This window comes from Podarcis erhardii, assembly GCF_964252035.2.
Source record: "Podarcis erhardii genome assembly, chromosome: 6".
In the NCBI taxonomy this organism is placed as follows: domain Eukaryota; kingdom Metazoa; phylum Chordata; class Lepidosauria; order Squamata; family Lacertidae; genus Podarcis; species Podarcis erhardii.
The window spans coordinates 24796433-24818851 of record NC_138510.1 but is presented as its reverse complement, the minus strand read 5'-3'; the positions used below and the strand labels follow the sequence as shown (position 1 = coordinate 24818851).

The 22419-nt window shown below is 47.3% G+C and overlaps 1 protein-coding gene across 4 annotated transcripts; it reads right to left on the bottom strand.

Annotated features, from left to right (window-relative positions):
• Positions 1-669: 669 nt before the first annotated feature.
• Positions 670-20611, bottom strand: MAFB (MAF bZIP transcription factor B). Of its 4 annotated transcripts, XM_081868036.1 has the most exons (3): positions 18828-20611; positions 4023-4084; positions 670-1941 (listed from the first exon to the last, which is right to left on the bottom strand). In XM_081868036.1, exons 1-2 carry the CDS (start codon positions 19799-19801, stop codon positions 4072-4074), a joined length of 987 nt encoding a protein of 328 aa, XP_081724162.1. In that variant the 5' UTR covers positions 19802-20611; the 3' UTR covers positions 670-1941; positions 4023-4071. The 4 variants fall into 4 exon arrangements, with proteins under 4 accessions (XP_081724162.1, XP_081724160.1, XP_081724161.1 ...); XM_081868034.1 differs by lacking the exon at positions 4023-4084; XM_081868035.1 differs by lacking the exons at positions 670-1941; positions 4023-4084 and adding an exon at positions 16308-18606.
• Between the last annotated feature and the right edge of the window lie 1808 nt (positions 20612-22419).

Here is a 22419-nt window from a genome sequence, read left to right as displayed (position 1 = left end):
CACAAGTACACTGTATCTTGTTCCTTCTTTTCAAACCAAAGGAAATGGTCTCTGTCCCAAATAGGCCATTGATGAAGGATCTGAAGTTACATGCGCAGTTCAGTACAGAAGAACCATTTTCTTGCTTGCTTTCATTCCTGCCTTTAAGTGGTAATGGAGAATGATGCCCTCGTAGTAACCGTCAAGTTAACAGGTTGCTTGTCTCTTCCACGGACTGAATAAATCGGTGCAAACCTCCAAACAATTTAGTTTAATTACTTGCCAAGCCTTGCAACAAGGCATAAACCTGCATGTCGCATGTAGCATTACCAGTGGAACAAGTACTTGAATACAAGAGCTAGAATAATTTGACAGCTAATATAAAGCTCTGTAATTTATATTTAGTTATATTGAGAGGGGCTTTTTGCCCCTCCTTTCCCTTCTTTGAGCACTTCATATAAATATTTACTCAGATTCTGAGACCTTGTTTAACCCTCCAAGTACCACATTTATCTTTGATTTGATTTGATTTTTTATTTGCAGCAGAGAACCCTTTGCTTACTGTGCAGACGATTAAACAAAAGAGTGTCACCTATCAGCTATTGCATGCATAAACACCAGACACCGGTAATTATGATGTATTTACAGTAAAGTACAACTGGATACAGATTAAAGAAGAGACAAAAGATGTAGAGTTGCAATGATTTATTATAAACAATGTCTTTAAATTCTATTCCAGAGACAAGATGATAAGTCTGCTATGTTTAAGTGTGATCCAAATTGCTTCATAAATTATGGAACTGGGTGACATTACTACACAGCCTTCTTCTGAGTGCAAATTTAACTCTTATTCCGGGTTTAATTTTAGTTAAGACTCACCAGGCATAGTTTCAGAACCTGTTTTCAATGTCAGGACTTATACCTGCATCATAGACATTCATAAATAATCAAGACAAGAGCACACTGAAACACGTACAAAGTGCCTTCCATTCACCGTTACTATCATTAAACTTTCTAACAATAGAATTGATTCCAGTCATACAATCTGGCTTCAAGAAAGGCTTCAACTCTGGCTCTTTTCATTTTATAAATGACGCACAATTCTTACCTGTGATTCACCTTTATTAGAGATTGTGAATCAAATATATTTTGGAGTGGACAGAATGGCACATCGTGTCTTTGTGTTTTGTGCTAATAATAGCATTTATATAGTGCTTAGAGAGTTCAAAGCACTACACATTCATCAGCTCAGCAATCCTGCCTAACAACCAAGCATTATCCCCATATTACAGAATTGAGGGGAGACACTGAGTCTGAGAGAAGGTAACTTGCCTAAGGCCTGGTCTGCCCATGTAGCCGAATGAGATGGTGGTATAATGAGGTGGTAGAATGGAGTGTACCACTTCAAATACAAATGGGGGAATCACAGTTATAAACAATGTTCCCTTGTATTCTTTTTCTTTAAAAAAAATGAAAGAAACCTCTGGACATACAAAACTAGCACTGCCAGCAGCAGGCTGGTCTACAATCTTTGTCCCTGATGTGCTTTTTTTGGTGGAGAGAAGGGAGGCAAATATTTGATTATTGGTTTTTTTTAACATGGGAGAAATTTACAAAAGGTACCCCCATCCAGAGTCTGAAATGAACTTGCCCTTGAAAATAACATTGTACCTTGAGGGGGGGGGCAAATGGAGAAACCCCAAAATGGGAGAAGGATCCAAAGTGAGGAAGACACGGCTGATGATTCAGCCATTTTTCATCATGCTCTTCAAGTAGGTTTGCAATCCATTTAGCTTCTTCTCCTGGTTCTTGGTCACCATGATGTGCAGGGCACTAGTAGAGTCCTAATAGCCACATGCTGTAAAGAGGAAATTAGTGCAATCCCATGGGCCAAGTTCATCCAAAACACTCTCCCCAATGCAGCAATGGTTTCACTGGATGGCCTTCTGCAAGTTTCTCCATCTGCAAAATAAGAACAATAGTAACCTTTCTCATGGGGGTTGTTGTGTGGACAAGACAGTGTATAAAGCAATTTTTAAACTGAGCTCTGAATGATAAAGAAGAAATAAGACAGTCAGTAGGTTAGAAACAAACATAGTGAAGGCTTGATTCTGCTTAGTGTGTCCTTGCTTAGACTTGTATCTCCAGAATAATATTTATATATTTATTATACCCTTTATTATTATATATATATTATATAATATAGTCATAGCAACAATGCACAGAAAGCTGATATCCCAGACCATGTGTGAATCACTTAGGAGTTTCTTAGCTCTGAAATTTCTACTTCTATCTGCATGTGGCAGAATACAATTTAACTGTTGATGTGCCGCAAAGTCCCCAAGCAACCTGTCTACAAATATGCATGTTCTGCCTAGGAACACTCCCAGCAAACAAAGCACCCGGGTCAATTAAGGGGTCCCTGGACCCATAACTGGATGCAGGCACTCCAAACCACTGATCAGCACCACTGATACGCAGGTCAGCTGACTGGGCAGCAGATGCCCAGTACAAATGTGTGGTGTTTGTAAGTCTGCCGTTAAAGGAGTCTTTACTTAGAACTGTCAGACAAAAAGAGCAACAGAAAGAAGTCTTTCATTACACCCAGTGCTAAAAGTAGAACAAAATGTTGCCGTATAACACCCTCCACTAAATAGAGCACTCCTGTTTGTGCCAGCCAGCCAGCCATGCCACCCTCCGGGACACAAAGCTGTTGGGAGTTCCAGCAGCCCAACTGCCCTTTCATTTTCCCCACCCCACCCTGCCTTCAGTTTTTCTTATCTAGCTGGCATTCATTGGTGCCTGTATCCACTGAGCATGCTCAGTGCTATTTGGCTCTTAGGATGCATGGGGATGTCTCTTTCTGTTTTATTTGTGGCAGGGTTTGATTAAAAAAACCAAATCTGTAAACATCAGGATGCCTTCCTCTTGTTTCTCAGCAGCCCAAACTCAGCTCCATTTCCACCAGTACGTGGGCACTAATTCTGCTATTACGGTGAGTGCAGTCCAGAATGGAAGGCCACCTTTCTGAGCTGAGCATCAGATACTGTTTCCAATCCCCATGGCTCACTGGAGGAAGCAATAAAGATGGAACTATCTCTGGGCATACACAGACTGTGTTTCCTTGCCACAGGGTGTTGACAACCAGCCCTTCCATGTGCCTCTTAGATAATAATAATAATACAGTGGTACCTTGGGTTACATACGCTTCAGGTTACATACGCTTCAGGTTACAGACTCCGCTAACCCAGAAATAGTGCTTCAGGTTAAGAACTTTGCTTCAGGATGAGAACAGAAATCGTGCTCCGGTGGCACAGCAGCAGCAGGAGGCCCCATTAGCTAAAGTGGTGCTTCAGGTTAAGAACAATTTCAGGTTAAGTACGGACCTCCGGAACGAATTAAGTACTTAACCTGAGGTACCACTGTAATAATAATAATAATAATAATAATAATAATAATAATAATAATTTTGTATTTATACCCCGCCCATCACTCTGGGCGGCTTCCAACAAAATATTAAAATACAGCAGTCTGTCAAACATTAAAAGCTTCCCTAAACAGGGCTGCCTTCAGATGTCTTCTAAAAGTCTGGTAGTTGCTGTTCTCTTTGACATCTGGTGGGAGGACATTGATCAGAAAGCTTGGCTTCTAGACAGACTTCTGAATCAGCATCTCTCACATTAGACCAGAGTTGAGGATCCTGGCCTTCAGGACTCTCCCCACATCACATGCACAACCATCCTTAGCCACAACATCTTGCACCAGGCGACAGTCCTTGACTGTTTTCGCCAGGCAGGAATGTGTCCTTGGAATCTGATAATGCCTTTTGTCTGGAGGACAGTGAGGGGTGTGTGAGTGTGTGTAGAAACTAGCCTACTGTTTTGGAGAACATTGCAGGCCTTCCCCCAACTCATTTTGCTCCACTACATGGGAAACCAGGGTTCCAGGCTCACTTTTTCCATGGATCCCCCTGCAGCCAGAAGGAGCCACTATCAGCTTAAATCTACCAACATAACGATTAGATTCTTATATTGATTACCTACCCTCATGAGGCTGTTGAGAGTGTGTTGTGAGGTTTTCTTGCACAGTGCTTTACAGCATGGTACTAAGAGAGGAATAAAGATAGCACAGAAAAGCACGTGAAGCTTTTTTTATAAAGATAAATAAATAAAAATCAGATTCATTTTTGGACAGCTTGGGTTGGAACCAGACTTAATTGTGCTTCAGGTAGACCCATTTAAATGAATAGGACAAATTAGTTATGACTAAGAAGTCGCGTTGATTTTTAGTGGGCCCATTCTAAGCATGAGCAAGTCTAGGTCTGGCCCCTTGCATTTCTACATTTCTACAGACATTCATATTTGCTGATAAATGGGTCAGAGAGCATATACAATTGTTGATATAGGCTGGGAAACTGAAGATTTCCAAGTAATATTTCAGAAGACCCCTTTCTTCCTTCTCCAACCAATAATAGCAGCTGCCTGTGACATCTCTGAACTCTGCCAAAAGAATATATTTGGCTTACTGACTGCCAGTATTCAGTGGCTTTCTCGTGCAAGCAGCCTTACCACAACCGAAACTTCCCCACCACCATACCTTCATCTCAGGAATAATTTCCCCCCAAGTTTGAAATACATTGCTTTTCAGAAAGCACTAAACTTGCTAAAAGGACGTGGCTTGCCTACCTTGCACCCTGGCCCCTCATGCCTCGGGATATCATAAATTTTTGATACCAATAAAACAGAATTTTTGATGAGCTGCTATTTTGCATTAAAGCAACTTTACATGCAAAGATTGCATAATAGGAAGCAAAATTGAATTTTGCCTCAGAACAAGTCCTTATTATTAATTTAAGTGTTCTTATACGTCTTAGCAGCAGCTTATCATTCTATACATTTAATTCCTTTCTCACCGCTTAGCAGCGGTTTCCTTAGCTAAACAAATCTTTTAAGGGAGCACATGTACAGAGCGTGGAAACATCGCATTTCGCATGGGGGGGGGAGCTTGAGAGAAGTAATGAAACTTTAAAAGGGGGAATAAAATACATTCAAAGGGCAGATCTTTCTCGCTAAAAGCTGCTCCTAACTGCTTGAGCAAAGCGATGAGAGAAAGGAGAGGGGAGTCTGTGTCAGTACCTTTTGCCTTACATATGAGTTCCTCTTCTGTAATTGCAATACACTTATTCTAATTATGGCCGTGCGAAGCAGAAACATCAGGAAATCATTGTCAAGCATGGGTTCGCTGTATATCCTTCTGCTATTCCTTTAACACTTCTGAATTGCCACTGTGCAGAGGAAAGCATGCAGCATAGAAAAGGGTTCCTCCATTCCAAGAGCACAGCTGTGCAGAAGGTTTGCTCCTGCCTTGGTCCAAGAAGCGTATCATTTATTTAAGGTGCTGTTCTAAACGGCGAGGAAAGCAAGCACAGAAGCCTTCCCTCTGCCTTATATAAAACAGCCAGCCAGTGTTGCATTCTAGAAGTCCACCTTACAGAACATATTGGAATGGAGGGGCGGGGGAGAGAGAGAGACTAATTCATGGAGGCATATAGTCAAAGGGAAAGCAAAAATTGTGCAGTGCAAACTTATGCATGCATGGACCATGCAGGGAGGCCAGGGGGCAACCACACCCCCCCAACAAGAAGCTCTCCCCCAATGTACCCTCCCCTGTTATAATGAACTCCTGTCATTAATATTTCCCCCCCCCCCAGACACTATTTGCCCATATGTCTTGCCCTTTCTGTCCCCTCCCAAAGGGGGGGGGGCGCGTTTCTGCTGCATCCCACTGCATGCTTACCTACTTAGTAGTAAGTTGCACTGAGTTCAGTGACACTTACACACACACAGCCTAAGCCTACCCTTAACCATAAAGGGGGGAGAGAGGAGCAAATGTAGTAAAAATAATAATAAAGGTTAAGTTTCTTCTTTCATTTATTGGAGATGGGCTGCAATTATAAACCCCCTTATCTGAATATGCTCCCTTACTGAATGTAGTCAGACATGGTTTTGAGCAGACATCTATATAGGATTGAACCCTTAATATATTTAAGGGAGGGTGTAAATCCGTCCCTTAAATATACAAAATGGACCTGAACTTTTTAAACCTTACCTGCTGTGTTTGAAACATTTACCACTGTTGTTTGAAAGCAGCAGAAACTTTGCAAGCCCCTGGTTCTAAAAGGTGGGAGACAAAATTCCTGAGCTTTACAGCTCGGCTGGGATTTGGTCAACCCGACCAAAGCCTTCTTTTCGCAGCGTCGCAGCTAAGCAGGAAAAAAGCAATGTCTACGAATAAACTGCGCAGGTAGGGCAGAGTGCCCGTTGTGCTTGCTTTCTGGGTCTGAAGAGGGTTCTTCCGCCATGCCAAAAAGAACAAGGCGAAAAGAAGCAGGGAAAGGGCGGGGGGGGGGCAGAAAAGAGCTTTCCGGCAGCTTTATCTGTCTGCTCTTGAAACTTGACACCCATCGCCCAGAAGAGCTTGGTGACCTTGCGCTGTCAATCAACCCGCGGAACCAGCTTGCTCGAGCGACGTGCGGGCGTTTCGCCAAGTTAAAATATATTTTTTTTAAAAAAAATGTTTTTTAAAAAATCACATTAAAACCTAAAACACAGCTGGGAGCGGTTATCTCGCAATCCCCAGCTCATCCTAATAATGTTGCCAACCTGGCTCCTTCAAAGCTAACCAGTACTGTGCATGAACTAAGGTAAAGGTAAAGGGACCCCTGACCAGTCGTGGCCGATCTACTGGATTGCAAAAGTTGATCAGACGGGCATCTCTAGGGCGGGGAGAGGTTTTCCTGCGGAGTTTTTATGGTGAACACACACACACGCACACCGAAAATCGGGGGTAAGATCCGACTGAGTCTTGCTCAGAGTAGACCCTTTGAAATCAATGGTTGCAATAGGTCTGCTCTGGCTATGACTAACGTCAGGTCCTTTGATTTCAGTGGATCCACTCTGAGTATCAGTCATGTTGGACTAAGTTTATTTGCACACACGCAAACCCATTCGTGCACATCTAAAGCCCGTTTGCTCGGAAGTCCCACTGAATTTAATGCGGTTACTGCCAAGTAAGTCTGCGATCTTGCACACACTTCTCAGGGACTAAGTCCCATTAACTGCAACAAGATAGTTCAGTCGGTAAAAGCATGAGACTCTTAATTTCAGGGTCGTGGGTTCGAGCTCCACGTTGGGAGAAAAAAATTCCAGCATTGCAGGGAGTTAAATTAGATGACCCTCATGGTCCCTTCCAATCATTCTATGTGAGATTTCCTTGCGTATAAAATAAATATTATGCAGACTGTAAGTGTACAAAACGATTGCAGCCATAAAGCAGGTTTTTGTGCATATGTAGAAGGCAGCCCCACTGGGTTCAGAATAGAGGTTACTTCCAAGGAGGAGCGCATATACTTGCGGCCCGATCCAATTCTGGCTTGCTTGGACTTAAGTCACACTCAGTCCAGTGGAGCTCATTCACAAGTCTCTCTCTGTGTATATATATTTGCTAAGCCCCAATTCCAAAAGTGATCTGACTTTGAGCCAGGCCTGTCTTAAATGATTCCAGTGGGATCCTCTCTAGTCCCAGGCGCAAGCATCATCTGCTACACCCTCCCTTCCATCGCGATCCCCCGTTGCGTTTCCTGCTCGTCTTGTTTAATTCTGGGGCAAAACCTTGTTAGTCGTTCCCTTCTCTGCCCTGCAGGGAGAGCAAACCCGGAGCAATGCAAATCTCTCTACAGCGGTTAGCAATAGCTCCAGCAAAACTGGAAGATCAAACAAAATAATCTGATTTGCACTGAAGGGGTCTCGGCAGTGGCGGCTGCACCACACCTCGAGAATGCAGGAGGAGCAGAATGAGACGCCACATTTGGAAGAGGCTGCAAATCCTGAACGGCCTTCAAACCTCCTGTCCTTTTTTTTTTATGCATGCAGCTCTCACTGCAATGACAATATCTTAAAAGAAAAAGAAAAGGTCACAGGCAAATTGGATTAGGGACAATCAAGCTTTCCTAGGGTGAGGGGAGGAATCTCGGACCATGATGCAAATGAATGGAACTAAGTGACAACTGTTGGTGGGATTCGAACTCGAGTCAGTGGAAGACACGTGTTCGTTGCAAAACGGTAGTGAAATCAAGCGCCTTAAGAAAGAGGTGGGGCATCAGTATGAGCTTGGCTGTATTTCTGCCAGGAACTATATACCCCAACCCCACCTCGGGATGGGGGAAGGTTGCACTGACTCCGGGATCGGGTCCTGTAATGCTTCCTGTGTGCAGCCTGAGCCACATGCATGCTTACTCAAGAGTAACACTCCACTGAGATCTATAGGGCTTAGTTCCTAATGTGGAATAGTTTGGCTATATTTCGTCTCCAAAGGCGACGTGAAAGACGAGGGGCGCTGATCCAGATTCCCAGTTACGTAGCCCGGTCATATGTGCTCTTACTCAGAGATAGTAACCGCTGATGTCCTCCTAAGAAAAGCGCGCAGAGGCTAGCAGCCCTGGGAAATAAGGATAAACGCTTAAAATGAGTAGGACTTACTTCTGAGTAAAAGGATTGGGGCTGTAAGACCGCCATCCTGTGCACCCTTGCTTGGGAGCTGGCTCCATTGAAAACAGCAGGACATACCGTACTTCCTAGTAAACAAACACGTTTACTAGGCTTGTCTTCCACTGCATAGTCAATGCCTTTGTAGATGCAATAGGCTAATACAACACAAGCCTTTGCACCACTCATTGCTCCTCACACCTCGGACCAGAGGAAAATTTGCTTTCTTTGGCCCCAGTTTCTGATATAGAAAAGGAGAACAGTAATAACCATGATTGCTCTTTTCTCTGCGCAAAGAAGGCTTCTATAAAAACAGCAAAATATGGCTTGCCTGTTAGCCATATCAGGGCGGCAGCATTTAATCTCTACACCGAGAAGGGTGTGTGTGTGTGTGTGTGTGTGTGTGTGTGTGTGTGTCTTTCGTAGATTGAAGTCTGCCTGGAAGTTACATATGCTGCTCGCCGAAACTTGAGCCTTACTATTAATCCCCAGAAAGGCTTGGCTACGGTTATTGGCGGAACTCTGCACATGGGCCAAGGTTCGCTCTCGCTCTTCGTATATGTTATTGTTAAATTGCAGCGTTGGAGCAGGTCTGACACTGCATATAGGAGTAAGAGCTTGGCTGAGGCCTTATCCCCCTTTAATTTATGGGTCCTGAATCATAATTCCAGACCATTATACAATGCGTCTCCTACAGAATGTTTGGGACATTCTATTCCGCCTTCTGTGGACTGGTGACGTTGCCTTCCTGGATCTAGGGAAAGGGCTAAAGGGAACGGCAGTGGCTCAGTGGCAGAGCGTCTGCTTCGCATGCAGAAGGTACCAGGTTCAATCCCCGGCATCTCCAGATAAGACTCTGAGGAGGCCCCTGTCTGAAACCCTGGAGAGCTGCTGCCGGTCAGGGTAGAGACCAGTGGTCTGACATCCTATGTTCCTACATCAGTTCTTCAAAATAAAGATTCTGGCGCGACTCATAATAATAATAATAATAATAATATTAAATATTATTCATTTCCCGCCCTCCCCAGCCGAAGCCGGGCTCAGGGCGGCTAACAACAATAAAACAGTACAAAAGTACAGCACAAACAACACTCTAAAATCATTCATTATAAAATTAATTAAATTCAAGCCACTGGCCACCATTGGGCCAGAGCTCTGCGAAGATTGCCAAGGGAGGGAGTCAGGCTGTGCCCTGGCCAAAGGCCTGGCGGAACAGCTCTGTCTTGCAGGCCCTGCGGAAGGAAAGATGTCAAGTCCCACAGGGCCCTAGTCTCTTGTGACAGAGTGTTCCACCAGGTTGGAGCCACAGCCGAAAAAGCCCTGGCTCTAGTTGAGGCCAGCCGAACTTCTCTGTGGCCTGGGACCTTCAAGATGTTTTTATTTGAAGACGGTAAGTTTCTCTGTGGGGCATACCAGGAGAGGCGGTCCCGTAGGTACGAGGGTCCTAGGCCGTATAGGGCTTTAAAGGTTAAAACCAGCACCTTAAACCTGATCCTGTACACCACCGGGAGCCTGTGCAGCTAGTATAGCACCGGGTGAATGTGATCTCGCAGCGAAGACCCAGCAAGGAGTCTCGCTGCAGCATCCTGCACCCGCTGGAGTTTCTGGGTCAGTCTCAAGGGCAGCCCCACCTAGAGCGAGTTACAATAATCCAGTCTGGAGGTGACCGTCGGGTGGATCACAGTGGCTAGGTCAGGGCGAGAGAGGTAAGGAGCCAACTGCTTAGCTTGGCGGAGATGGAAAAATGCCGCCTTAGTTATAGCTGCAATCTGCGCCTCCATGGAAAGGGAGGTGTCGAAGATTACACCCAAACTCTTAACGGACGGTGCTGGCACTAATTGCGCCCCGCAAGAGATGGGAGTTGCCCCCCCAATCCCATATCCTCCCGTCCCAGCCACAGGACTTCTGTATTCGAAGGATTGTAGATCTCCTCCTCTCAGAGGTCCCCTTTTAGGTTGCAAGAGGCGGAAGAGAGAAACAAAATTCATAGCAAAGTTCCTTGATCTTCCCTTGGGGAAGGTTACTTTAGTGTGCCGCATAAGAATAACCGGGGAGCAAGTGCTCTTGAGATATCACCACTAGGCGTGATCTGAAACAAAGGAGGGGGTGACTGGGCCCTTCTCTTCCCTCCCACCCCTACCGCATGGCGCCCCTTGCATCTTACTTTCCCTGGCCAACGCTTCCCTGTCTACTCCACTTTCTTCCTCTCTGCACAACACTTCCTATTTTTGTTGTCAATCAATAGCCAAGAGGAAATGAACGCGCGCGTGGGTCAAGCTGCGCAGGGAACAGGGGGCTAAGAAGTCCGCAAGGAGAGATCTGATGCCTCCGACCGAGAGTTCATCGAGATCAGCAGCCCGTCTAAGGTGGAAGCAAGCTGCTTGGCAATATTGGCGGGGGTTTTGTGTGAGAGGCTAACAAGCTAATGGGAATCGTCCCCGAGGCTTATGCTCAGATTGCGTATTCCTGCCGTGCGTTCCCGAGCTTGTGCAAAAAGCGCCTTCCCCTCAGTCCTCAGTTACCATCTCTAGCTTCCATCACATGCGTGGAGTTTCAGCAGTGGGTGTTGAAAGCTTGAGCTTAATCCGGAACGTATCGTAGTTGTTTGGTTTTTAATAATATAAAAGCAAGCACTGGGCCCAAGGGCAACCCTTGTGTGGGTGGGTGTGCATACATTTTCTTTCTCTCTCTCTCTCTCTCTCTCTCTCTCTCTCTCTCTCTCTCTCCCTCTCTCTCTCTCCCTCTCCCTCTCCCTCTCTCTCTCTCTCTCTCTCTCACACACACAGAGAGAGAGAGAGAGAGAGAGAGAAAGAATTGCGCTTTCCTCTTTCCAGCTGATGCTTGTGTCAACTGTTCTTCTGAACTGAGAACCTATCGAGACATACTGAAAGAAAATACTGTATTCGGGAATGCCCTTAGGCCAGTCTGAGAAAGAGAAAGGGAAAGGGAGAGAGAGAATAAATTGTGGAGAAGGCGAAATGGCTGAGTGAAAAGACGGTGGACAACCCAGCTAGAGACTCCAGGCCAGGCAACGAGAGAAAAGGCCGAACTTCTCCCGATGCAGGAAATCTGTGTTGTTGTTTTTTTCTATAGGGGACGAGAAGAGGCGGCCTGCAGTTTTGCTCTGCTAGTGAATTCATCTGCTTCTCTTCTGTGCAGAGGAAAATCACACACAAGGAAAATCGGGTGGGGTGGGGGGAAGAGAGAAACCTCAGATTGGATAACACCTCCCCGCCGCTTTCAAACCACCCTAGTTTTATTCAACTATATCTTTCCCACCCTAATCGTGTCTGCATTCCGAGTTGTGAGCCTGTCTATCTGTACACAGCGGCGTCTGCCTATCTTGTGTCAGCTACAGTCTGTCTATTTGAGTCTGTATGTCTCTTCCCATGCCATAGCTGCGCCGCTAGAAACCTTAGGCTGCCATTTGGCATATATACATCCCGCGCAAACCTCACCATGCCTACTCAGAGAAGCAAGCCCGGTTGAATTCAGTGGCCTTGTTTAATAGCGCGTCAGCTCCATTAGATAAGGTAGGGCTTACTTCTAAGTTAAACATGCCCAGGTTGGGGGCTGCATCTTATCTATTTCATCCGGTCCCTGTGATCAGACATCCATTCTACTAGTGCGCTCTCTTCCCCACCACCACCCCATCTTTCTGCAATTACTTCTGGTGCACTTTCTATCCAGTAACACAAACACACACAAGCATTTCACATTCGCTGCGTTGGGTTTCCTTCTTTCCTGCTAAAGCTACCAGGTCGTCTCCATAAAATGCGAATGTTTAAATTCCTTTTTAAGGGTCACTTCCCCAATTTCCACAAGTGTTCATGGTGTGTTTTGTATGTGATTTTATAGCAACAAAGCTTGTGAAATTTGTAGAGCAGCTGGGGGGGGGAATCCTCCTCCGTCCTTTTCAGCATGAAGTTTCACTTCCCCTTTGATCTCAAAACAGCCTTGTTGGGGCGTCTGTTTTGAAACAGCCCCCTAGAGAATGTGCGCCTCGCTTCAATTCTATGCATGCTTACTCCGAAGTAAGCCTGATTTCCGAGCAATGGTGCATAGGGTTGCAGTCGGGGTATGTGTGCGCGTGCGTGCCTGTTTAGCCTCCTCTACATAAACGGGGGGCGGGGGATGAGAGCGAGAGGGAGAGAGAGAGTCGCTGTTTTGCGTACATCAACGATAGCCTGATAGCATTGGAACCTCAAGGTTTGTAGCCTGAGAAACTCGCCCTCTGTCCCATTTGCAGAGGTCGGAGTTATACTGTAACTGTATCTCTGCAAGATGTGCCTGCTTTCTCACGGTTCCGTTTGTCAGCAAGTAGACAACTTGCGCCCACTGCCATAGGCCCAAAACTGAGTGCCCCTCAAAAAAAAGAAAGAAAGAAAGAAAGAAAGAGGGGGAACACCACCAAAAACAAAGCGATCTTAGCAGGACTGTGCCTTAGTGCCACGCACTTTGCATGCCAGAGATCCCAGGTGATCCCAGGATAAACCTGATGTAGATGGACCAGAGATCTGGCTTGGCATATAATGCGGCTGCCCATGTTCCTAGCCCTCCTACGGTTAGGCAATTCAAACACTCTGACTTTAACGTCCTTGCACCAGCCTTCCTTCTTGGATGGTATAATAATGTCTATGACTTCGCGCTACGTTAGGAGGTCCTCCTGCTCGTTCTCCCGAGCGGGACCCTTGACTTCTGCTCGAAAGTCCTACCCCCTCGGCACCACTCATTTTTTAATCCCACAAGCCTAACTACAGGAGGTTGATACTTTGATTTTTATCAAATTTTAAAAGTCCGCTAAATTAACATTTATTAAGAGCGCCGAGTGCTGCTGCCAGGACACTTCCTACAGCAGCGGACCTCTGCCCTTGAACCTTCCCACTGACACAGTTATTTGATGGGAATCCGGGCGCCTCAAAAGGAACCTCCTTGTACTTCTCTGAGGCCTGTTTTCCTGGAGGGGGAAAAATTGTTGCTCAATTAGCTGCAGTGATTTATTCCGTGCATGCATGAGAGAACATTAATATGCGATGGCAGTTCCCACGAACAATATTCCGCTCAGGCCTTCCGACAGGCCGAGCGTGCCTCCCTTGGCAAGTGGGGAGGGGGAGAAAAATGAAGCCCTCGCTAGCCCCCTCCTCCATGCTGCTCCTTCGGGCTGGCAGCGGCTCTTCTCCGCCTTCTCTAGCAGCCAGTGCGGGGTTGGAATTTTTCTTACGAATACTGACAACCCTCGCTGCCTGGTGGGGATGATCGACCCGCAGGCAAAGCTTCGCATTTGTCTTCCGCTTGCAAGTGCGGTCGGTGTGGGAGTCTCCTCCTCACAGGTTTAACTGATCCCCGACCCCCTTCTCTCATGCACGCCTTATTATAATGATCCTTCCCCCCATCTCGGCCTTCCTTCCAAGACGACAGTTTCGGGAGGAATAACAGAAATAGGTATTTCTCACTTTGAGTTCTGAAAAGGAGTGGAAAGTTGTTTAAAAACCAAAGCACACACAAAGAGAGTTCCCTACCTGCGCAACTTGCCCGTCATTTGAGAGCAGAAGGCATAGACCCGAAAGCTATTGCCATCCGGATCCTACATACGTTCTCTTGGAAGTGTATTTCAAGTTTCCTGCTTCTCTGTCTCACGCTGGTCAAGGAAACTGACTCCCTAGTCAGCCTGCTGAGGCTTGCAAGCCCGACGGCGCGTACCAGGAAACCAGGCCCAGCTCAACTAAGCGAGGCTTCGCTTCTGAGTTACAGACTGGTTTTTCTTTTTTTATCGTGTTCCCCAGAAACCCACAGAGCTTACCTCCGCGTAAATGTACCTCCCTTTCTTCCTACACTTTCCATGGAAGTAAGGTGGAAGGTTCGGCTCACCTCGAGCGTACCTAAATCAGTTCAAATTAAATTCTGTATGGCTGGGTTTTTGTTTTTTAAAAAGTTTACACTCTTGCGCTGATTCTGAGCGTGGAGCGACTCAGCTGTTTGTATCAGGAAGGAGGGGGACATCGACCGCTGCCGCTGGCTTTTCTTCTAGTCACCTCCACCACCAGCCTAAACTTAGTGAATTAACAGAGGAGTAGTGAAAGCATGAATCAGCTGCGGTGGCGAGTGGCGGAGGCGAAGATCACCTCTTGGGAACCGAGGGACGGGTCTGTGGGAGGCAGGTGAAGCTGGCTAGATCAGGAATGGCACAACTCTGACTTTGGCTTGTGGGGCAATGAGGACGCAGAGAAGGACGGTTCAAATCCGGGGGGCGGGGTGCTTCCAAGGGGTAGCCCCCCGGGGCTCTCTGGGTCAGCGTTGCTCCGCTAGGCGATTTCAGTTTCACGAATGGTTTTGCCTGGGAGGGAGGGGGCGTGCGGGTTGTTGAATAAATAATAATAAATAATAATAACAGCAAAGAGGTTCTCTCCGCCCCCCCCCCATTCCTCCCCGGGGAACCGGAATGGCGCTCTGTATGTACACACAGATACACAAGGCCCATCCCGTACGTTTTGTTAAGCTCTTGGGCCTGTGTTTCAGCACGATCGCCGCAGGTCCCTTTCCCACACCTGAGAGACACCCCCCCCCCCACAAGCCTGATGTGATGAAGCTTGCAAGCCTTTCCTTCGCCACCCCTCGGAGCTGCCTTGCTGTCAGGCCCGAGCATTTCAGTTCAGACTCGGTTCAGCCTCTCTTAGGTGTGAAACTGGAGATGTGTGGAAGCTGGCGCTCTCTCTCTCTCTCTCTCTCTCTCTCTCTCTCTCTCTCTCTGTGTGTGTGTGTGTTGGCGTTTAACCCTTTCGACGTTTTGTGTCATTGGACGGGGGTAAACTGTGTGTGTGTGTGTGTGTGTGTGTGTGTGTGTGTGTGTGTGTGTGTGTAGGGGCAGTAAGACAGGCCGAAGGATTTCAGTCCAATTGAAAAAAAGCAACTATTTCCAGCCGCATAGAGAGTTTGGGGCTCTTTGGAAACAGCACAGGCAAACAGATCTTTGCAGAGAGTGAAAAGTTCCCAATCCCTGGGTGGTTCGAGACCAGGGTGATGTACGGCTGAGCTCAGGCCAAAGTTCTATCGAGGCCTGTCCATTTTACAGAAGGACGTGGTCTTGGCATCTTTCTCTCCCCCCCCCCTTAATGCTGTGGCCCCTTCATTTAAGGACGCTGAAAGGTTGGACTAAAGCAAGCCAGAAAACTTCCATGTTCTATCCTGATCCGGAACACTTTTTCCATGGAAGCTCTCATTAAAATAAAAGATGCTCGCTTCCAAGTTAAATGCTTTTAGAATAAGAAATGAGAATTTCAGTTCCAGACAAACTAGAATATTATGAAGACCAAAGCACAACTTGGTGCAACGATATTGCTGAAATCATCATTTGACCTCAACTTGATCTATCATATACAGGTTAAAACACAGTGATATATATATGCTGCCTCTGAAATTAAGTGTCTGGGACTAAGACTACCATTTTAGGGCATTTATGTGGAAGAGATCCCCTTTTAACACGTTAAAACTTACTTCCAAGAAAATACATCTTTTCTCAGACTGCAGGATGTTATTGTTGTTAGGTTTTTTTAAAGAAGAATTTTGATAATGGATCGGGCTGGAAGTACAGAGTCCCCTGATTTGGTGAATCTGGACCCAAATAATAATAACAGTCACAAATGTCTTCTTCCCCCAAGTAGTGAGAGAATTCAACCCCCAAGTAGTGAAAGAAGTACCCCCTCCAAAGAAAATGCCATTTCAATGATATTAGTAAGCAAAAATATGAAACAATTTAATAAACAAACAAAAACCAGAAACCAGTCTGAATAAAACTACAATAAGACCAAGAGGTGTTTTTTTAATATTTTTCATATCATAAGCAGGATTTTAAATTGATCCCTTCAGAACGTTTACATGAAATAAAAACAATATTTTTTCTCTCTCTGCTGCTGCAATGTTGCGACTTCAACACAGTTGAATCCGTAAAAACCCAAAAAGCTCAGAGGGGTATTTTTTTTTTTCTGATGCATGACTATTAATATCCACAATATTTAAAACGGCAAGCACCATGCTCTTCATTTTTCACGATTCTTGGTATTACTGTTAATTTATAAACTAATACAAACTTAAAATGCATCCGGCCAGCAGTGCCAGCAAACCCTAAAAGAAAACTAAAAAATAAAGGTTTTCATTTTGGTATTTTTGTCAGTGCAACATAAAATCCTTTTACTGACCTGCAGGAGGAAAAAAAAACACCAGAAGAAGAAAAAAGTAATAAACACACCCATAAGACTCCAGATTATTAACTACAGTATTAGCATTTGCGAAGAAATTTGGCTAAACTCTCACTGGCTGCATGAAGAAGCAGGTTAAACATTGCAAAAAAGAATATACTTGAAAAAGCGAAGTGTCTGCCTCCAAAACAATATTTTTTTAAAAAAATAAAAGAGGTGTGGTTTTTTTTATGCATTCAGAATGTATTCCTACTCTTACACTGATTAACTTAACTCCAATCAGAGCGCGAGCACGTGAGTTGCGCGGGACGCAGCCACTGAAACTGACTCGCATCTCTCAGCGTTAAGAAGTGAAGCGGCCAATTGTTGCTAGGGGCTTGCGAGGGCGGGGAGAAGTAATCGCCAAGTTGTAAAATCTCTTACTTTTCCTGAGTGTCTGATAAATTCAGGTAGCCCAAACGGAAGATTACTGGGGACTGCGGTGAAGACCCAGGACGGGATCCAAGCGTTGTCACACATTAATAATATTCTGCCTGGGCTACTTGTTTTCCTTTTCGCTCTCTGAAGGACACACCACGACACATACTTGGAAGTAAAAATCCAATTTAATTCAGGGGGAACTTGGCCCTTTCTAACCGCACAGATCGGGAGGTCAACTCCGCTGATTTCGGAAGAGTTAACTTCTAGAGTATATTTAAGATCATTGGGGTGGAGGTTAGGTTTGTCATTTTCTCTGCCCCAACAAAAATCAAAATGAAAACTAAAAACATTTTTTTAAAGTTACAACTTTTCAAAGTGCACCAAATATACAGAGTTGCTTTCTGAATGCAAAATGCCCAGAATTTCTCTTTTCTCTCGTGTGTGTGTGTGTGTAAATTTATTATTTCCCTAAAGAACGACCAAAACCATCAAAAGCCAGCCTGCTGAAATGTTATTGTGATTTGCCCCCTGCGCCGGTTGATATGGCTGATATATATTTACAAGCTAACAGGGGGCCCAATCCACCAAGAGCAGCCCTGTTCATTCCAAAGGGACATGCCCAGGAGACGTTCCTGGTGGAATGAGCCCAGATTTATTTATTTTTAAAAGAAATATAGAGAAACAGTTGCATGAGCAGTTAAAAAAGAGGGCTTTATATATATATATACTCGTGACATTTCCTCACTCATTGAAAAGAAAAGGGGGGAAAAACCGAACAGGGACAGAAAAAGAAGATATGATCGATGATCAACAACATGCGAAAAGTTTAAACAAGAAAAATGGTACAAAATAGAAGTTACCATACATGTCCAGCATGCAGGATTAATATTTTTAATGCAGATTTTTTCCGTATTTTTATCCCCTATATGATCAAGCAGGCAATAAAACCGAGGAGTTTTCATTTTCTTTCCTCTCCCTCCCTTCTCTCTCGCATGGCAACGTCCCATCTGAATTCTGTCACTTTCTCATAGGCAGGCAATATATGAGGAGTCTGCATATATTGTCCTCTCCTCTTTTTCCAGGTAAATTGGGTATTTTCCTCCCCTCTCTCTTGTTTTCTTCCTTCCGTTTATAAAACAACAACCACTCCAAAGCAGGTAATTCTAGATGGCTTGTCCAGTGCCCATCGTTTTGCTTTGCAAAGTCCAGGTTAAAGTTCTACAAGCAAGCAACCGATTCGTATAAAACATTTTTTTGTGTGTGTGTTTGTTTAAAACAGTCCTTTTCTCCTCCTCCCCACCTACTTTTCTCTCCCCATCCCACCCCCTCCGCCCCATCTCTCTCTCTCTCTGTCTCTTTCTCTCTCTTTCTTCTACACATCTCTGTCTCTCTCTGGCCAATTAAGATGAAAAAGTTGCGACCCTTCCCCTCCCGCTTGGATCTTCGCAGCTCATCTAGAGGAAGACAAGGATCTGCAAAGATTAGCAGAGTCACGGATTACACAGGCCAACGCATCACCCCCTTCCCAGGCCCCTCGGTTGCTCTTCTGACTCAGCTCAAGAGGGTAGGATGGATGGAGATGTCAGAGGATGGGAGAGGGGGGACGACAACTGGGGAGCAGGTGGGGGGTGGGTAGGGGGAGAAACATATCTCGGTTGGCTGGTGGGGTTTTTTGTTTTTTTTAAGGACTCACATGAAGAACTCGGGAGAAGACGGGTTGTCACTGGTGGATCCGGCCTCTCGGAAGCCATTGCTGGCCAGTTTCTCGCACTTGAGCTTGTAGGCGTCTCTTTCTCTGGCCAGCCGGTTGACCTCTTGCTTGAGCTGTTCCACCTGTTGGATGAGCTGGGTCTTCTCGTTCTCCAGGTGATGCTTCTGCTGGACCCGCTTGTACCTGCAAGACTGGGCATAGCCTCTGTTCTTCAAGGTCCTCCTCTTCTGCTTGAGGCGGATCACCTCGTCCTTGGTGAAGCCCCTCAGGTGCCGGTTGAGCTCCCGCACGGACATGGACACCAGCTGGTCGTCGGAGAACCGGTCTTCCACGCTGCTGGAGGACGAGGAGGACGAAGACGAGGACGATGGGTGAGGCTGGTGAGTGTTCTGGAGCTGCTGGGAGGAGCTGGAGGCGTTGGAAGGGGTGGGCGACGCCTGGTGATGGTGAGGGTGGTGGTGGTGGTGATGGTGAGGGTGCCCGTTGCCCGACAGGTCTTCGTGGGGGACCCCGGTGTACTGGTGATGGTGATGCTGGTGGTGATGGTGGTGGTGGTGGTGAGCGGCAGCGGCCCGGAAGCTCTCGAAGCCCTGGAGCTGCTGGGGCACCTGGTGGGACCCGATGAGGGCTTCCACCGCGTCCTCCGGAGTGAGGTTGAGCGTCTCGGGGTTCATCTGCTGGTAGCTGTTGGCCATCCAGTAGAGGTCCTCCAGGTGCGTCTTCTGTTCGGTGGGGCTGAAGCTGGGCGACGACGGCACCGAGCTGCAGGGGGTGCTGATCGGGGTGGACGACACCGAGCCGGCGGGCTGCAGGCGCGTGCAGTGGCGGCCCGAGCGGTCGGCTCGGCCCAGGGGCTCCTTCTTCACGTCGAATTTCATCAGGTCGAAGTCATTGACGTACTCCATGGCCAGGGGGCTGGTGGGCAGCTCGGGGCCGATGCTCAGCTCGCCAGCCATCGCGCTGGGCTACGCGGGGGGGAAGAGCCTCCTCTCCCGCCGGAGAGAGGAGAGGGGACCACGACGGCGACGACGAGGAGGAGGACGGATCTCACCGCCTCGTCGGCTCACTCCACGCTCCAACCCTCCGCGCTGCCAGCCAGCCCGGAAGAAACTTTCTCCGCCGCTTCGCCGCAGCCAAGCCAAGTCCCGGAGACAGCCAGAGCCAGAGAGAGACACACTCACTCTCTCTCTCTCCCTCGAGGGGCCGCGGCTCTTCGTTCTCCTTCGCCCTAACGGTGCCGGCGATGCAATGCAAGGAGAGAGAGAGCTGTCAGTTTCTCCTGCTTGCCAGAAACCCGCTGGCAAAAAAAGAGCAGATTTTTTTTTGAAAAGGAAGAATGCAGGGGGGAGGAAAATCCTTCGGAGCTTCTTCGTACGTGCGCGCGCTGCTTCCCCTCGCAGGGAGAGACGGGGGAACGAGCGATCTGCAAGGATTCAGATTCAGTCTCTGGTTTGTAAGTCCGGCTTCCCTTCGCGACCTGGAGCAACTTTTCGCTCGCTTTGCTGCTCAGCAGAGAAGGGCGGCTGGTTGCAGTTGCTGCTTTTTGTGTGCAGAGTTGCGATCGCGCTGGGAAATGGGAGGGAGGCCGGGAAGGAGAGAGCGCAGCAGCAGGAGGAGGAGGAGGAGGAAGAGGAGGGGAAAGGGAAAAAAAGAACAGCACCCTCTCTCTCTCACTCTCTCTCTCACACGCGCGCAGCCCACTCCTCGGCAAGCTGCGCTCGGCTCGCGGCCGCTGCCTCCAGCGCCGATTGAACAGCTGTGATTCGGCGTGCCTTTGCCCTTCTCTACTTATATGCGCGAGGGGCGGGGCCGGCGGGGGCGCGCCGACCAACCGCGGCCCGGGCGCGGAGTTCCTGGGGTAGCCGGGGGGCGGGGCCCGCGCTCCCAAGCCCGGCTGACAGCTCGCAGCCAGTCAGCTGACTCGCAGCTGGAGAAGCAGCTCGCGCAGCCCAGCTCCCGGCCGGGCTTGTTGGGGAGGGGGGGGGGGCGTTTCATGTTTTCATCTCGCCACCAGGTTCTTCTTCCCGCGCCTGTCTATGGCTTTGCGAGTCACCCTCCCCCGCCCACACCTTTATTAATTATCCTTAATTAAATCCCCCACCAGCCCGTCTCACACACACACACACACACACACACCGTCCCCATTATAGGAAAGGGAGCAAAAAAGAATTGCTTCGAGGGGGAGGGGGAATAAGAGAAAGTGCCAATAAAGGGCTGTAACTCTCTCCTCCCCCCTGTGTTTTATGGTGCCTGGGAAGGAGATGGGGTTTATTGCACAAGAAAGTTAGGGCAAAACGCGGGTGAGGTGTGTGCGCGTGCATGCAGATTGCAGGATGGGAAGGAAGCGGGTTGTACACATGTTTTGCACGGCCTTTTATTATATGGAGCGGGGGAGCGAGGTCCCAAGTTAGAGATCATTTTTAAAAAGAGCATCCTAGCAGTGGTGGATGAGTTCAACAGGACGGGTGGGCAGGGAGGAACTAGACCTCTCCATTTCACACCTGGGGCAGGCCTGTGATTTCCTCTTCTCCGCGAGTAACTGCATGCAAAGATCACATTTTGCAAGATTTCTTCTTTCTTTTTTTTGGACCACTGTTTTTGTTTGAACATTTTGTAACGATTAAGAGAGATTAAGGTGCTCGCTCGCTCGCTCTTATTTCTCTTTTCAGCAGCTCTGCCCCAAACAGGCATAAAGCGCGACCCCAAGTGGCCACATGGAGTAAAGCATCCATCTGTAAAGGAGAGGGGGAAATGATCAGAGCAGGAGGCGAAATTGACGGAAGCATCTATGGATGAGGAATAGAAACGGCAGGAGCAACCGAAGTGAAATCTGTATCGGGAGGACCTCGGCTTCCTACACCGGCACGGCGTTTTAAATCCAAGTGATCCTTTTCCACCAGAGACTGTTGGGTTATTTCTTCACCCACTTGCCGTCTTCTCACAGAAAGGGTATTTCACAGCCACCCACCCCTCTGATTGATCAAATGTTCTATGACCTCTGATCTTTTTCATTCAGAGAGGGAAGAGGATATATGCTAGTTATTGATGCACACAGGTTTTACCCTCTCCTCGCCCCCCCCCCAATTTCTTTTAAAGATGCGATCAAAACTTTGAATAGAATAGTAGCTCAGTGCAGTTTCCATTTCAGTTTATCCTAGCCCAGAAATCTCCAGGTGTCATGATGCGATGCCCAGGCACTACAGGAACACGAGGGTAACCGTCGGTGGCTGTATATTACCTCCGCCTTCCGCGCAGGCCTCTTCCAAAAGGAATTTCAGGGCATGCCAACGGACCTCATTGCCTTGAACGTGCTCGCTTGGAACTGGGGTTCTTCGACTGCAATCGGCTGGAACTCGAGGGTGGTGGGATTTGAGGGGAGTGTGTTGCAAGAACCTCCTGAGGCTGGGAGATGAGGGCACGGGGGGAGAAAGACCCCTCGAAAGCTAGGACAGAGGCTTCCGTGGACCAGGTGACCAGGTGACCACTAGCCCCTGCTAGAAGGATACTGTGTCCACCTATATAAACTCTACCTGTTTCTCCAGGAAGGAAGAGGGGCGGGTGTCAGATAGAGAGA

Coding starts and splice junctions, on each gene's coding strand:
- MAFB (XM_081868037.1), bottom strand. CDS start 19,801: ATGGCTGGCGAGCTGAGCATCGGCCCCGAGCTGCCCACCAGCCCCCTG. Junction 18,353..18,827: donor TCTTCTCCCGAGTTCTTCAT/GTGAGTCCTTAA, acceptor GCTTGCTTGTAG/AACTTTAACCTGGACTTTGC.